The 16484-nt window shown below is 31.8% G+C and overlaps 1 protein-coding gene across 5 annotated transcripts; it reads left to right on the forward strand.

The window, feature by feature from the left end:
- Window positions 1–7950: 7950 nt before the first annotated feature.
- On the forward strand, window positions 7951–15694 carry LOC139870381 (FACT complex subunit SPT16-like). 5 transcript variants are annotated; one of them, XR_011766558.1, is made up of 6 exons: window positions 7952–8422; window positions 8893–12066; window positions 14017–14157; window positions 14251–14424; window positions 14521–14698; window positions 15360–15694. XR_011766558.1 is itself a non-coding variant. In XM_071858191.1 (3 exons), exons 2-3 carry the CDS (start codon window positions 8906–8908, stop codon window positions 15442–15444), a joined length of 3246 nt encoding a protein of 1081 aa, XP_071714292.1. In that variant the 5' UTR covers window positions 7951–8422; window positions 8893–8905; the 3' UTR covers window positions 15445–15694. The 5 variants fall into 5 exon arrangements, 3 of the variants coding, with proteins under 3 accessions (XP_071714292.1, XP_071714293.1, XP_071714294.1); XR_011766557.1 differs by having other exon boundaries at window positions 14251–14698; XM_071858191.1 differs by lacking the exons at window positions 14017–14157; window positions 14251–14424; window positions 14521–14698 and having other exon boundaries at window positions 7951–8422.
- Window positions 15695–16484: the final 790 nt, after the last annotated feature.

Genomic DNA, 16484 nt, shown 5'->3' on the forward strand with positions numbered 1-16484 from the left:
AACAAATCCTAACCAAAGTACAAGGTGTTGGTACAAAGTTTGGGGTATAACTACTTGAGGTTTCATTGTTTTGGAGCTCCTTTCATCATCATCTTCATCATCATCTATCAACAAGCTAGGAGAAGGTATAAACACTTTTCTTACTTGTAGTTTGTAAGTATGTTTCACAACTTGATCCTAATTGGGATTTAACTTTAATTGGTTAAAGATTAACATGTTCTAAAATGGTAATTACATGCTTCTGCTTTTAATTGATTCTTAAATGGTTTTAAGTATAATGGAACTTGTTAAATCCCACCAATTACAGTACTAGATTCGTTGGAATTTGCAGAAGTAAAAGACAGAGGGAAAAGAAGAAGAAAAAGTAAAAAAAATATAAAAAGGACTCGTGACTTGTACAGATTTGATGGTTGATATGGATATGAAACTGATTCATTTTCTATATCTGTATTTAATTAATCTAAATACAATAATACTAATTTCTATAGTGTATCTGTATATATCAGTATATATATATATATATATATATATATATATATATATATATTTATATATATCTGTATATACATATATTTGTATTTATATTTCATTACTATATATAATTTGTATTAACCAATAATTAGGTATATTAATAATAATATCCAAGTAATACTAAAAAGAATAATGATTAAAAGTAATAGAAATAATAATAATAATAATTTTTGGATAAAAATGATAATTTTTAGTATTAATAATCATATAACAAATTACATGTGTTAACTTTCATATATTTTATATTGAAAATATTAAAATAGCTAATATTGATTTTTATATTAATAATGAAAGTAATAATAATATTAGTATAACAATTATATTTTTAACTTGTAACTACATTTAATATATTAATATTACAATCTATTAATTATATATCTGATACTTATACATTATATATATATATATATATATATATATATATATATATATATATATATATATATACTTATTTATTTATAAGTACAAGTTCGTGAATCGTCGGGAATGGTCGAATGTTAAATGAATGCATGAAAACATTTCAAAATTTTCAAGACTCAACATTACAGACTTTGTTTATCATGCCGAAATCATATAAATATTAAGTTTAAATTTGGTCGGAAATTTCCGGGTCGTCATAGTACCTACCCGTTAAAAAAATTTCGTCCCGAAATTTGATCGAGGTCGTCATGGTTAACAATAGAAATGTTTTTATGACGAATATGAGTTGATAAATAGAGTTTTATTACTGTTGAGTAATATGGATAAGATAATTCGATTACTCGAAGAGTACAGGTGAAGCTATCACAAAATAGTGAAATGAGAAATAAAGATTCGTCTTAATTTTTGACGTAGTCACGATTGAATTCCGGAATTCAATAAATCTAAAGAAATCTTCTACTCAGAAAGAAAATGTAATCGCACAATTTATTAGCAAACTGACTGAATTACGAAAGAACAGAAATATCAAGGAAAATATTTCCGTGATATGCTTAGAGATTAAGTAGAATGAAAGAGTTATGTAACATGGTTTATGATGAGGGTATGATCTATGAACCACCATCGCGTTCCATTAGAAATTTAGCATGACTTACTGTAATATAATCACGTTGGCCAAGTGTCATTATATTATACTAACTCATGCTCAAATTCTTAACACTTCTCCTGAATTCATTCGTAATTTATATTTAGATTTTACAGAAGTTTCCAATATAATGGAATACAGAAAACACGAAGAGGTATATAATTTCGGACGAGAATATTTATGAAAATATCCTCAGAAATATCGAAGATATTTATGATGATATTTTGGAATTTCAAAGTTCGAAGGTTGATGAAGAAAGATTTTTCGCAAGATTTTAACATGACTTCGGAGCAAGATATTTTCTAAGGATTTCATCGGATCCAGAATTACCTGGATTCTTTGAATATAGGGTTTGGTCCTTGTATTTTTCCTTGGTCTCCTTCATGGTTAGCTCAATTCATTTTTTTCAGTACCAAATTTTCTATCGAGCGTTCCCAACATTCCATTCTTTATTATCAAACTTTTGGCCATTTTGACCATCTACAATTTTGCTGTTTTCTCTGCATTTAGTGCTACCATATCCGAATCATCGGTTATCAATCCAAGGTAGTTTCAAGAGAATTGTGTTTTTAGATGATTAAACGCTGATTGTAATCGTCAAGATACAAAGGATGTTTAAGATAAAGTCAAGTGGCAAACTTGAGGAATTATTTAACTGTAAAAGATGTAATTTATTAACAATATTTTAAATCCAATTGTGTTGTAATTAATATTTCCTACTCTTTTAATACGTTTTAATTGTCTAATGATAGTAGTCTAATGTTAGTAGTCCAATAGTCCAATTGTTCAACCAAGACTAGTATATTATACAGAAATAGTCATAACTGATATAGGAACAGTTAGCTAGGAACAGTTAGCTAGGATTTGGTTAGTATAGTTTTAACATTTTACGTAATTAATTAATTGGTTACTAATAAATTTTATTTTGTCCATTATTTTCTTCTTTATGCCACTTGTCAAATCTTGACTTGAATTCTGATCGGTCAAAATCCAAATATGAAATTGAATTTGAATGAAAATAGTTATTCTTTGGTGAACGGATATGTATATGTGTGGATTTGGGCAGTATTGTTAAAGACTGCTAAATCTGAATTGAAGAATGTACAGTGTAACTTATTAATGTGAAATCTAAATATTCCTCGGGTATTACCTACCCGTTAAAATATTTTCACGATTAACAGTTTGTACAAAAGAATTTTTAATTACAATCTTTATGAAAATATACTTACATATATATTTTCTTCAGATGAAATCATGGATTTAATGAGTCAATATGATATTAGACTCATTTGATTTACCATTAGAACAAGAATGTATAATCTCTAAAACATTAGAGATTACATAATCGCCACGTCAAACGAAGATAAATGATGTTGAACGTCATGTAGAACGATGATTATACTCGAGGTACAGAATGAGATATTGAGGCATGTGATGTTGAAACTTGGGTTGTTGGTGGTACTGTTGATGCCGGTGATGTTGCTGAAGCTGGTAAGTTTTGCACCATATTTTCCAAATTGATTATTCAAGCGCGAAGCTCGTTGACTTTTTCCATTATTCTGGGATGATTGTCGGTCGGAACGAGCGGATGAATAAGGTTTAGAATTGTAGATAGAATATAATCGTGTATAAAATAACATACACATAACCTGTGTATAAAATCATTCTCTCTATATATAATCTCTGCTTGGTAACCGACCTTAACATTTAATGCGCATAAATAATAACCCCAAAACAGAACCTCTCATCTGTATAAATATATAAACCTCGAAGTACTAAACACCACGCCCACTAGCTCTTCTGTCTAGTGAACATTCTGGGTGGGAGTGTTAAACCCGATAGCTACCTTTAGGATTCGCGTCAATTAGCAGGCAATTATAACGTCCAAAATAATTCTTAGGTTACTAAGCTATAATAATCAGGGGGAAATATTCACATCAATTAGTGGCAATTATAACGTCCAACTAATTAATTAGAGGAATGTTTTGCTTGTGTCTATCTCGTCAAACATTTATAAAAGCATTTCATGTATTCTCAGTCCCAAAAATATATTGCAAAAGCATTTAATAAAAAGAGATCAAATGAACTCACGATACGATATTTTGTAGTAAAAATATTCATTCGACTGAACTGAACAATGCAGGGTTGGCCTTGGATTCACGAACCTATATCAATTATATATATTAAAACATATAATCTTAATCGAGTAATTATATATATATATATATATATATATATATATATATATATATATATATATATATATATATATATATATATATATATATTGTTATTAATAATATACTTGTTTATTTAGATAAATTTAGTATTTTTAATTTATATGTTTTTTATAACTATTATTCATCATTAATTATAAAACTGTATATTAAGGTTTATATATGATAAAAATATATATTTATATATTAATAGATATCTTTTATATATAGCTTAATTAATATCTTTTTAATAATAAAAATATAGTGTAATGTATTTTTATATAAAAATATTTATTTGTAATAATATTGATAGTTTTAGTGATAACAAAATAATAATTTTAGTAAGAATGATAATAAGTTTATTATTAACAATACTAATAATCATATTAATAATAATAATGATAATAATACTTATGTTATTAATAATAATTATAATAATAATATTAATAATTATAAAATGATACAGATTCTAATATTAATGATAATAATAATATTTTTTTATTACTTTCATAATAATAATAATAATGATAATCATAATCGTAATTATAATCATAATGATGATAATAATACTAAAATGATAAGATTACTACTAATAATAATATTATTAATACTTATAATAACAATAATGATAATGATTATAATACTTCTACATATGATAATAATAATAATAATAATTTTAACATTAATAATAACAATAATAACAATAAAAATAATAATACTAATATTAATATTAATAATGATAATAATAATAATAATAATAATAATAATAATAATAATAATAATAATAATAATAATAATAATAATAATAATAATAATTATTATTATTATTATTAAAAAAAAAAACTACCTTCCAAAAGCTTTTATAAAAAGAAGTGCCCCGAACCAGGCTCAAACCTGAGACCTCCCGTTCACTAACCCAACACTCTAACCATTCGAACCCAGCTGTTTTTCTGAATATATCTACAACCGTATATATTTAACCTGAATACTTCTGTTCTATGTTCTTCTTCTTCAATTTCGACCAGGGTTGAAATCACATTAATAGTTAATAATTTCCTTAATTTAGGATTTGAAAATAATACAGAAACATTTAGAGATTTAGTTGATTAATTAAAACAACAAAAGATTTAAAAATATTTGCTGTAACAGAAATATAGAACACGATATAAACCAAAATTCAATTTCGAAATTCCAGGGTGTTTTAGACCACGATCATACCATGAAAAAGGTTGCATTTATCTCTTAGAAACTTTATGTACTATTAATTGAACTTGAAACATCAAAAACAATTCAAATTTTATGAAGAACAGGTTGTTTGACTTTTGAAAATTAGCCTTTGACCTCAAAATTGGGACTCGATAAGATGAAATGGGTTTTAAAACTTTCCAGATAGATTGAATATAAGATTCCTAATGATACTGCATTAATAGATTTTTAATTTAGTTTCAAATTCGAGCTTTTAAAAAAATGGAATAAGAACAGGGCAGCCGCCTGTGTTCTTGAACGTTTTTGATAATTTTGATCGAATACAGGCTGTAAGAAGTAATGGTTAGTGATAGTTGATAATGTGATGTCGACCGGTATCACTTAACGTTGAATGTGATCGAGTTTTATAGCAATTAAAGGTCGACAGAAATTTAAATCAGGTACAGAAAAATAAATAAAAAAAATAAAAAGGAGAAAGGAATTGCTAAGAGATTTTGATGGTATTAGAGATTGAGATTCGATTTTGTAGACAAGAAACAAAGATTAATACAGTATGATTATGATATGAAACTGAATTTGATTCCCAAAAATTGTACGTATGATTTTTATATAATTATTATTAATAATTAATAATTATAATTATTAATAATAATCCAAATACTACTAATAATAATAATAATATCAATATCAATAATAATAATAATAATAATAATAATAATAATAATAATAATAATAATAATAATAATAATAAGGGTAATAATAATAATAAGTCACAATAATAATAATTTTGGTGAATTTGATAATAGTAATATTATTAATGATACTAATAATTATAATAATACTAATAATAAGACTAATTATAATAATATTAACATTATTAATAATAAAAATGATATAACAATTTTTACATATCAAATTTCATATCTATATGCTATATATAATAATATTAATAATACAGATATTACTACTAATATTGAAAGTAATAATAATATATCAATTATATTTTTATTTGCAAGTAAGTTTAATATTATATTTTATTAGCTATGTAATTTTTAATAATTATATTATATATCCTATGATAACATTTATTTGATATTGAATATTTATATATTATATATATTATTAATTGAAATCATATATATACATATAGATTTATAATAATATCATGTATATGTTTGTATATATATTCTTTTTAATTGTACTAAATTATTCTGTTTATTATTTTACATTTTTAATTCTAATTAATTAAAGTGTATCTTATTTATTCAAAATATCACATATATTCTTATATTTATATTTATACAAATATTTGTACATATTTATTTACAGACAATAGTTCGTGAATCGTCGAGAGTAGTCAATGGTTAAATGAATATATTAAAACAGTTTAAAAATTTTGAGACTAAACTTTACAGACTTTGCTTATCGTGTCGAAATCATATAAGAATAAAGTTTAAATTTGGTCGAAGATCTCCGGGTCGTCTTATTTTAATCCCATAGCAAAAAACCATACACATGTAAATTGTTCCACGGTTTCCGAGGTAACCCATCTAACGTTCTACCATTTAAAAAGGCTGACAAAATCTTAAAACTCCACGAACAATGCAATAATAAATGTTCCACTGACTTAACAACACCCGAACACCAAACACCAAACACACAAAGAATCATGTCCGGCTTCAATAATGTGGCTTCGAATAAGAACACTTTTGATCGGAATACAAATTTTGAATTGCGAGCCAATGAAAGATCATAATTTTTGAAGGAACCCGATTATTCCAAATGTATTTCGCCCAACACGGACCTTGAGCGACCCCTGAAGAAATAAAAATTCTAACTCCATACGCTACGGTATAAGACCCGTTAGAAGCAGGCAACCATATAAGACTATTTGTAATGGGGAGGGGTGTGGGTTAGTGGTTTGAGTTGGGGGACATGCTGCATTTCCCCCAACCACATGACCACCACTTTATTAGGATAATGTAATTGTTTTATTAATTAAGGCTATATTCTATGGAATAACAATAATTAAACAAATTGGGAGTAGTTTCAAATGCCATTTGACGTATGACCGATGTGCACTTTTGTAGTATTGTCAAAATTTAGCGACCAAGTGTGTTGTTTAATTTTTTTCGGGATACTTTGGTGTTTCTGAAAAATAATCGTTGTATAACCTTTCAGTCGCTTCTTCACGATCTATTACAATATAAATACGGGTTCGAGGGATTCGTGAACTACTAGTCTCTCCCTCAACTTCTTTTTCTATTAAATTATTGACAAACTGAACTATTTTTTCATCATCGAAATCGGATTCAAGAAGAACTCGAGCATTTTGTATATTTTATTCTTTGCGAAAAATTAATAAATATGTATGTAATTTGAAAAGAAAATTAAGATGATGAATTGTATGTGTAATTTGTAAAAATGAATGAATATATAAGGTATATATAAGAAAATAAAATTAATAATTTTTTTTATTTGAATTCAACACCCAACAGTGCAAATTTGAAGTTCAATCAAAACGGGAGTAAAGTGCCCGTTGCTTCACGCGTTGCAATCCAACGCACGCCGGCACACTTTGGTCAAGCAACGCCGCGATAAGGGTTAAAGGGGGCGTTAGTTTTTGGCCAGCTAGGGTCCAACGGGCGTGGGTGAGCCTCGTTACATTACAAGTGGTCTAACGCGGTCCACCTGCTGAACAGAAAGGCGTACATTTTCCACGCGCATAAGTGACACTTCTTGCCAAATGTCAATTGTCGTATTTGAGATGTTTATTTTTTGAACAGCAGTACGTAATTACCCAGAGAAACTTAACCACTCACGCGTTCGTCTCTTATAATTACATAATCGCCCTAACTACTCCCAAAAAAAAAAAATACCATGTCCAATTCCGAAGGTATGGTCTGTAAAACACTTCTCCACGGGCCTCGCAACTCGATGTCATTTCTACTGATCCCTAAGATTACAGTTGTCCGCCTAAATCTCATCCCAAAAGAAGTGATGAAACCCATTACCGACTTTCCGCTTCCAATTTTGAGGACCGAACACCTCGCCCATGGTGTCAACCTTTTGAAGCCGAACAAGGTCTCTCCAAATTGGAGACCACCTTGAAGTTCTTATCTTAGGATGATAACATCAGACATCAATCAATTTGACCCAAAGGAGATGAGGACAATCGACCGCCATAAAGAAACCGTTTGGCTTGATGAACAAGTTATTTTACATTGTATAAATACCAAGCATTATCAATGAGAAAGGTATGATTGAGATTGAGATTATAATATGGTACACGCAAGCCCTAATTTATTCATCGCTACCGATTGCAACCATTCACCGCCGCAACGTCACCGTCTGCGTGGCCACTACCGTCTTGTAACTTCCGTGATTTTCACTTTCGATCGACCAGGTAAAACGTAGTTTTTTTATTTTCGAATTCGAATGAATTAGGGTTTTGGATTTAGAATGACAACGAAATAATGAATTGAATTATTGATTTAATCAAAGTTTATAATATGAAATTAGGGTTTCATTTCGACAAACGATGGCATTTATTATGCGTAATTGGAGTTTAATAATCGTGTTAGGGTTACGCATATCAAATTTTGTATTTTGTTAATATATTTTTGAAATTTGAGAATGAAATTTGAATTTGAAGCAGTATAAGCTTAACTAATGATGTTAAATTCTGTATGAAAATAGTATTATGTCAATATATGATTTCATATACCCGTTTATGTTTTTAACTGATTTTGTTGATAGGAAGTTATGATTTTTAGTCAGTTTTGATTACTCTATTTTTTAATGACTATGTATTGTATTGAATTCATGTATGCTTATATAATAACATGTTTGTTCAATCGGGTTTAAATTCTTCAGGTAATCAGTGAAAATGGCAGCAGGTGGAGGTAATAATGCAATAGATGCAAATACGTTGGTCAGGCGACTAAAAGCTTTATATTCTCATTGGCGGGAACAAAGAGATGAGTTATGGGGATCTTGTAATGCATTTGCAGTAGCTACGCCACCAGAATCGCAAAATATTCGTTATTTGAAGTCTTCATCTCTCAACATTTGGTTACTTGGTACTGAATTCCCAGAAACGATAATGTTTTTTTCCGACAAGAAGATCCATTTCTTATGTAGCCAAAAGAAACCGTCTCTACTTTTTGATGTTGTCAAAAAGTCAGCCAAAGAGGCAGTAGGTGTAGATGTCGTGATGCACGTGAAAGCAAAAAATGATGGCGGGTCGACCCAAATGGATAGCATATTACGAACTGTTGAATCTCTTGATTCCCCTGTTCTTGGGGTTATAGCAAGAGAGGCTCCTGATGGGGAACTTTTAGAGAAATGGGCTGAGAAACTTAAGTCATCTGGTTTACAACTCAATGATATTAGTAATGGATTAGCACATCTTTTTGCTGTTAAAGAGGCTGGCGAGTTGACAAATGTGAAAAATGCTGCATATTTAACTGCTTCTGTTATGAAACTGTTTGTTGTTCCGAAGCTCGAGAAGGTAATTGATGAAGAAACTAAAGTAACCCATTCTTCGTTAATGGATTATACGGAAAGAACTATTTTGAAGCCCCCCATTAAAATTAAAGCGAAATTGAAAGCAGGCGGCAATGTTGATATCTGTTATCTTCCTATTTTTCAAAGTGGCGGGAAGTTTGATCTCAAACCTAGTGCTTCAAGCAACGACGATCTTTTGTACTATAACAACTATTGCGCCAATTTGGCTAGAACTTTTCTTATTGATTCGAACGCCGCTCAAAGCAAAGCTTATCAGGTTCTTCTCAAGGCCCATGAGGCTGCTCTTGGTGCATTGAAACCTGGTAATAAGGCGTGTTTAGTTTATAAGGCTGCACTTGCAGTTATTGAAAAAGAAGCTCCCGAATTGACTGCAAATTTGACCAAATCAGCTGGGACAGGAATTGGTCTTGAATTTCGTGAGTCGGGTTTGACTCTTAATGAGAAAAACGATAGAGTTTTGAAAACGTGTATGGTTTTAAATGTTTCACTCAGGTTTCAAAACTTGCAGACAAAGAGTAGCAAAGCAAAGAGTCAAAATTATGCGCTGTTGCTTGCTGACACTGTTATTATCACTGCTGATGGTCATCAAGTGGTGACTGCTTTAAGCACCAAATCTTTTAAAGATGTCGCGTACTCTTTTAATGATGGTGAGCAGCAACTATCGGATGAAAAGGCACCAATGAGAGTTGTTGAGTCTAAACGTAATGAACTTTTGCTGTACTCCAAAGCAACCACCTTAAGGTCGTCAGATAACCATGAAATGTCTTGTAAAGAAGAGCGTAGAAGACAACACCAAGCCAAACTCGCCCGTCAAAAGAACGACGAAACAGCTCAACGGCTTGCGGGTGGTGGCAGCATAAGTAGTGCAATAGGCGATGGAAGATCTTCTTCAAGAACTTCGAATGATTTAATTGCTTATAAAAACGTAAACGATCTTCTTCCACCTACTAGAGATAGAAAATTGATGATTGTGGTTGACCAGAGGAATGAGTCAATTCTTATACCGTTATATGGATGCATGGTACCTTTTCATATTTCTACTGTGAAGACGGTTTCTAGTCAATCAGATACAAGTGTTAACTGTTATATTCGGATAATATTTAACGTTCCTGGAGCTCCGTTTTCGTCAAAATCGGTAGTAAAGAATCAGCAGACAGATATTTTCTTGAAAGAGGTCTCATTTCGTTCTAAGGACTCGAGTCACATTAGCGAAGTGGTACAGCAGATAAAGAGACTTAGAAGAAATGTCTCTTCTCGCGAGTCTGAAAAGGCTGAAAGGGCATCATTGGTTACCCAAGAGAAACTTAGGGTGCTTGCTGCTGGGAATAATAATAATAAATTTATTAAACCAATGAGATTGACCGATGTTTGGATCCGGCCCCCGTTTGCAGGTCGTGGAAGGAAGCTTCCGGGCACTATAGAAGCTCATGACAATGGCTTCAGATACGGAACATCGAGAAACGATGAACGGGTCGACATCCTATTTAGTAATATTAAACATGCGTTTTTTCAGTCAGCAGAGAAAGAAATGATTACTTTGATCCATTTTCATTTGTACAATCATATAATGGTTGGGGACAAAAAGACGAAAGATGTTCAGTTTTATGTCGAGGTTATGGATGTTGCGCAAACACTTGGAGGAGGTAGTAGTAAACGGTCTGCTGCTGCTTATTATGACCCAGAAGAGATTGAGGAAGAGCAGAGAGAAAGGGATCGTAAAAACAAGATGAATATGGATTTTCAGAATTTTGTTAATCTGGTTAACGATCTTTCCAAGTTCAAAAGTCTTGACCTTGAGTTTGACCAGCCGTTAAGAGAACTAGGGTTTCACGGGGTTCCACACAAAGCTTCTGCTTTCATTGTCCCAACATCAAGCTGTTTAGTTGAGCTGATTGAAACTCCATTTTTTGTAGTTGCTCCAAGTGAAATTGAGATTGTGAATCTTGAAAGAGTCGGGCTGGGACAAAAGAATTTCGACATGGCGATTGTGTTCAAGGATTTTAAATGTGACGTCCTTCGTATCGATTCAATTCCTTGTACATCACTGGATGGTATCAAAGAATGGCTCGATACAACCGACATCAAATACTATGAAAGCAGGTTGAACATGAACTGGCGGGCCATATTGAAAACTATCATCGACGACCCGAAAAACTTCGTAGATGAAGGGGGTTGGGAGTTTTTGAATTTGGAAGCTGCTAGTGATTCCGACTCTGGTGAGGAGTCTGACCAAGGTTACGAGCCGTCTGATGTGGAACCTGAATCTGAGTCAGAAGATGATGACGGGTCTGACAGTGCATCATTGGATGATGAGGAGGAGGATGAGGAGGAAGGGTCTGAGGAAGAAGAAGGAAAGACATGGGAGGAGTTGGAGAGAGAAGCAACAAATGCTGATAAGGAGAAGGGTGTGGAGGAGTCTGATAGTGAAGAAGAGAGAAAAAGAAGGAAGTTGAAGGCATTTGGCAAGTCTCGTGTGGGTCCCAGCAGCAGCAGTGGTCCAAAGCGCCCCAAGTTCACAAGGTAAAATCTTATTTATTAATTTTTTTTTTTTTGCTTTTATAGTTAATAGTTGGAACAGCAACTTCATGATGTTGTTTGGTCATTGGTGAACTTGGTAGTAGTAGTTGTTTTGTCATTTTTGAAACATTAAAGTTTATGGTTTTGAAATTCTAGTCTCTTTCTATATATATGTGACTATGTGTTAGCTTGTATTCCTTTGATGATTTAAAACGTTTTCTTAACTATATATGATGGATGTTTTGGTTGGTGGTATGCTTTGCGTTATTTGATTGAAAACCACATGTGCTTTCCCATAATGTTCCAAAATCAATGAAAAATCTGCGGCCGTTATTCGTGATTTTTGTCATCAGCTTTGCTGCTTCACTTCTTAACGGGAAATTTTCGCAGCCTTATGAACAATCATTTTAACTGACAACTTCTAAGACTTCCATCACCATTTCCCTCCAATATATCCAGTACCTCACTTCCTTCCATACCTCTACTTTGGAGAGAAACGTACAAAAAAATCTGGTATAAAAATAATGTTAGGTGTAATTTTTATTTATTAGTTTGAAACGATGCATCTATTTTATATTATTATACTGTATTATATAACAAAGTCACTTTTAGCTTATCAATGTTTAAAATAGCTTAGTTGGCAAATAGGTAACCATTGGAATCATTGATTAGCAAACAATTAACTCCCTCAATTGTATACTGTCTCTAATACCCTCCACTCTAAACAAAAAAAACACGGGATCCATCCACCCATTACGTTGTTCAAATGCACAAATTTTTAACTGGAACCTCTTTCTTTCAATATCTTGTACAGGATTCAACAACGAATTAGGGTTCCTAAACTACAAAACTAAATGTGAAATTGATTGCAGTAAGAGGTTCAACACCGAAGCTTGGCTTGGCTTGGGTGGTATGGGGTGAGATCCAACTTGGGGTACTACCAACCCACTCCAAGCAGGGGGTTTCCAACCTTTGATGGTAATGCCAACATCAATGCGATCATTGATGTTGGGAAGGTCTCTGGGGTGGGGGGTGGTGGTTTTCCCAACCTTCGATGGTATTGCCAACATCGTCTCGAATTGGGTTTCCTCTTAACGCATGTGTGGGTGACAAATGAGAGCATCCGATGTCGATATCGCCGTTAAAAAAACAGTGAATTAGGGTTCAAACATATTCAACAACGAATTAGGGTTCCTAAACTTTTAATCGTCTATGGATTATTTACCGACCTAATCCTGTAATTAGGGTTCTTAGGTTGCAAAAGTGAAGGAGCTTAGGGTTATTCAGGTCATATGCAGTTTGAACATTGATTATTTACGGAAAATAAGACATGGTGGAATGCAATTGAAGGCGAACATATTCATGATATATTTTCAGGTTAATTGATTATAATTATATATTGTCTGATAAATACCTTCCTTGTATTTAACTTCTACTAGAGTGCATTTACATTCTACAGGGTGTTTCAACGATCGTAATAGTCTACTTAATAGTGAAAGGAATACAATATCGGGTAACGGCAATTTTTGGGGTGCCATTTTGTATATAGGGAAATTCTGTAGTCAATAATATGTACATAAAGCTTGAATTTGAGTCTATACTTTTCATTAGTTCAATGGGGTTTTTTATTAGTATTTCCAAATGTATGCAAACACTATGCAAATTATACATAATTTGCAGTGGAAGTAAATATGCATATGTTGTATTTGAATGGAAGTACATATACAAAACCTAAGCAAATTTTACTTTCACATTATATGTAACACTCTTTATGCATATGCAATTGCTGTATATATATTTCAACCATACAATCACCTTATAATTCATTCTCATTCATTTCTTAGTTAAATGGATAAACAATACTTAATGATCTATTAGTTTGGAAATTATATTGCTGTAAACAAACAAATTAGGGTTCATAATCTACAAAACTAAAAGCGAAATTGGTTGCAGTATACTATGTCTGGGCAAGTAAGATTCAAATCGAATCGGCTTATAAAGATGAAAAATAGTTATCGAAGTCAAATCATTAACATCAAGCCCCATCGATCCAATTTTGATACACACCAGTATTGAATACCTCCTTCACATCAGGTATTTCGCATATTAGCCTTTACGCAATTCGATCAATAGAATTCTTTATGTAGAAACGAATAATTAGCTTCTTAGGTATGTTCTTCAAATCAGATGCAATTCGATCATGGATTATTTACGGATATGAAGAAATGGCGGAATACAATTGAAGACGGACATATAGGCTATGTCCTTCCACAAAACAGCTTATAATTAAGTTTACTTGGTGAATATATGAATGAATTGCATATTTACTTGATGAATGTTGGATCTACAGTCACAATTCTGGTACGAGGTTTTACTGCAAATGGTATAGGAATTTGATACCTTGTGTTGTTTAGTCGATGAAGTTTGACATTAGGTATATACCAAAAACAACTTCAGGAGGCACTGGAACCACTGGTCTTGCTAATATCCATGAGTTTTAAGTGTTAGAATAGTTAAACATCCTATAATTCCCCCTTTGTCCTATTCTTGCGGTGCTGGTTTGTGAGGAAGTTTGCAGTGCGAATAAGACGACATAGAAAGCTGATTCAGTAATATAGTTGTTGAGCTCCAACAGGTAATAAAATTACAATCGAATATATAACTTTGTTATTGATCAATCTGTAGTTTTATGTTGATTTGTTTGCTTTTCTTTAATACAATTTTTGAATTTTTCACATATTATGGTTCTTAATTTAGATGAACATGAATAGAAATTTTTTATGACTTCATTCCGTTGGATATGTTCCTTAGATTTAATCGATATCAAACTGTCTTTCTTGTGATAGAAGTATTTGCTTCATTTTGGTTAACTGAGTAGCATCAAGTAAATCATGCATCTTTAGTTTTAAGTGATGTAATTTCACAGTGCTGTTTCGTGGTGGTTTTATGTGTTGGTTTGATATACAGCGGATTAGAAGTTGATCATGTTGTTTCTCTTAATGCCACTGAAATAAACTCATTATTTGAAATAAGGGTGTTTTCACAGTAATGTTTCATTATAGTGATGGTTTCATGGGTCGGTTTGTTGTGTATAACTGTATATAGTTAAAAGATTGCATATACATATTTATATATTGTTTGTTTTTATCTAATGCAAGTTTTAGTCTGCAAATCTCTTGCAATACATATTAGATTGGAAAATATAAACTGGAACAACTAACAGCAGAGTACAAATATTCAATTTTGAAATCTAAAAACTGTATTCTTATAACCGTGTCAAAAATGTATGGTTATAGGTGTATAAGTCCATCCATTGCTGATATAATGTTGATGCGGTGGTTGTGGTTAAACCTGGAGAGAAATCATCCATTGCTGGAATAATTACAGAGGACTTGTCAGGCATGATATTTTTTATGAGCTTAAATGGAGGTTTTTACTACAAATTATAAATATCACGATTCATTATATATATAGAGCAATTGATTTATATGATACTGATAGCTCTATGGCAGCATATGGCATAATGCATCTTCTATATATTATGTGATTTGGTTGTTCCTTTGATGCTATAGAAGTATAAATCTATGAATATGATGATGATATGATTGAGATATAATGAATCTGAACTGAATGCTTAGTTACAACTTACAAGTGTTCTTAGGGTTGAGAGGAAATGGTGAGGTTTAGTGTGTGTTAAAGGTGTAGCCACGTGTTTGTCTTTATAAAGGCTTAATGGTTTAAGAGGTAGAAGGGAGTAGTTATAGTATTTACAAGATGGTCGATGCTGGAAACCTGATGACGAGTTGAAGTAAGATTATACATATATATTGTTTGTATATCTATGATTTATTAAAGGTGGAGAATCATTCGTTCAATATATGGCTCCAATTGATATTTACTGTTGAATAATGAGAATACATCTACTCATTGTGCTGCAGTAGGTATTTGGCCAAAAATTATGTATGCAGGTGCCAAAATTAAAGACTTGGGTATCAACTTCCGGAACTCTTTCACCTAAGCTATAGGGAACGGGCAAAGCACAACTTTCTGGAACCATTTGTGGATATGCAATTTTAAACTCAGCCATCTCTTTCCTAGATTGTACCGACTTGAAACACACAAGGATGCTTTTGTTTTTGATCGAGTGGGTTGGAACGGGTCAAGCAATTTTGGGCAACAAGACTCGTGGAAATGGAACCTTGCTAACGACGGCAACTTCACGGTCAAGAAATTATCATTGATTGTGGATCAGAATTCGGGGCTGGAAGCATTACGCAACTCATGGGTGCCATAGAAGGTGAATTATTTGTGTGGAGAGCAAGAAAGCAACGGCTACCGGTTAGAGTTGAATTGGACAAGAGTGGGATTAATCTTTATAATGTTTGTTGTCCATTATGTGATGACGGTTTGGAAATGGTGGA

Source organism: Rutidosis leptorrhynchoides, chromosome 10 (genome assembly GCF_046630445.1).
Source record: "Rutidosis leptorrhynchoides isolate AG116_Rl617_1_P2 chromosome 10, CSIRO_AGI_Rlap_v1, whole genome shotgun sequence".
NCBI classification, from domain to species: Eukaryota; Viridiplantae; Streptophyta; class Magnoliopsida; order Asterales; family Asteraceae; genus Rutidosis; species Rutidosis leptorrhynchoides.

What these genes read in the sequence shown, in the direction of transcription:
- LOC139870381 (XM_071858191.1), top strand. Translation starts at nt 8,906, where the DNA reads ATGGCAGCAGGTGGAGGTAATAATGCAATAGATGCAAATACGTTGGTC. An exon ending in AAGCGCCCCAAGTTCACAAG is followed by an intron (nt 12,067 to 15,359) that starts GTAAAATCTTAT and finishes GTATGGTTATAG; the next exon opens with GTGTATAAGTCCATCCATTG.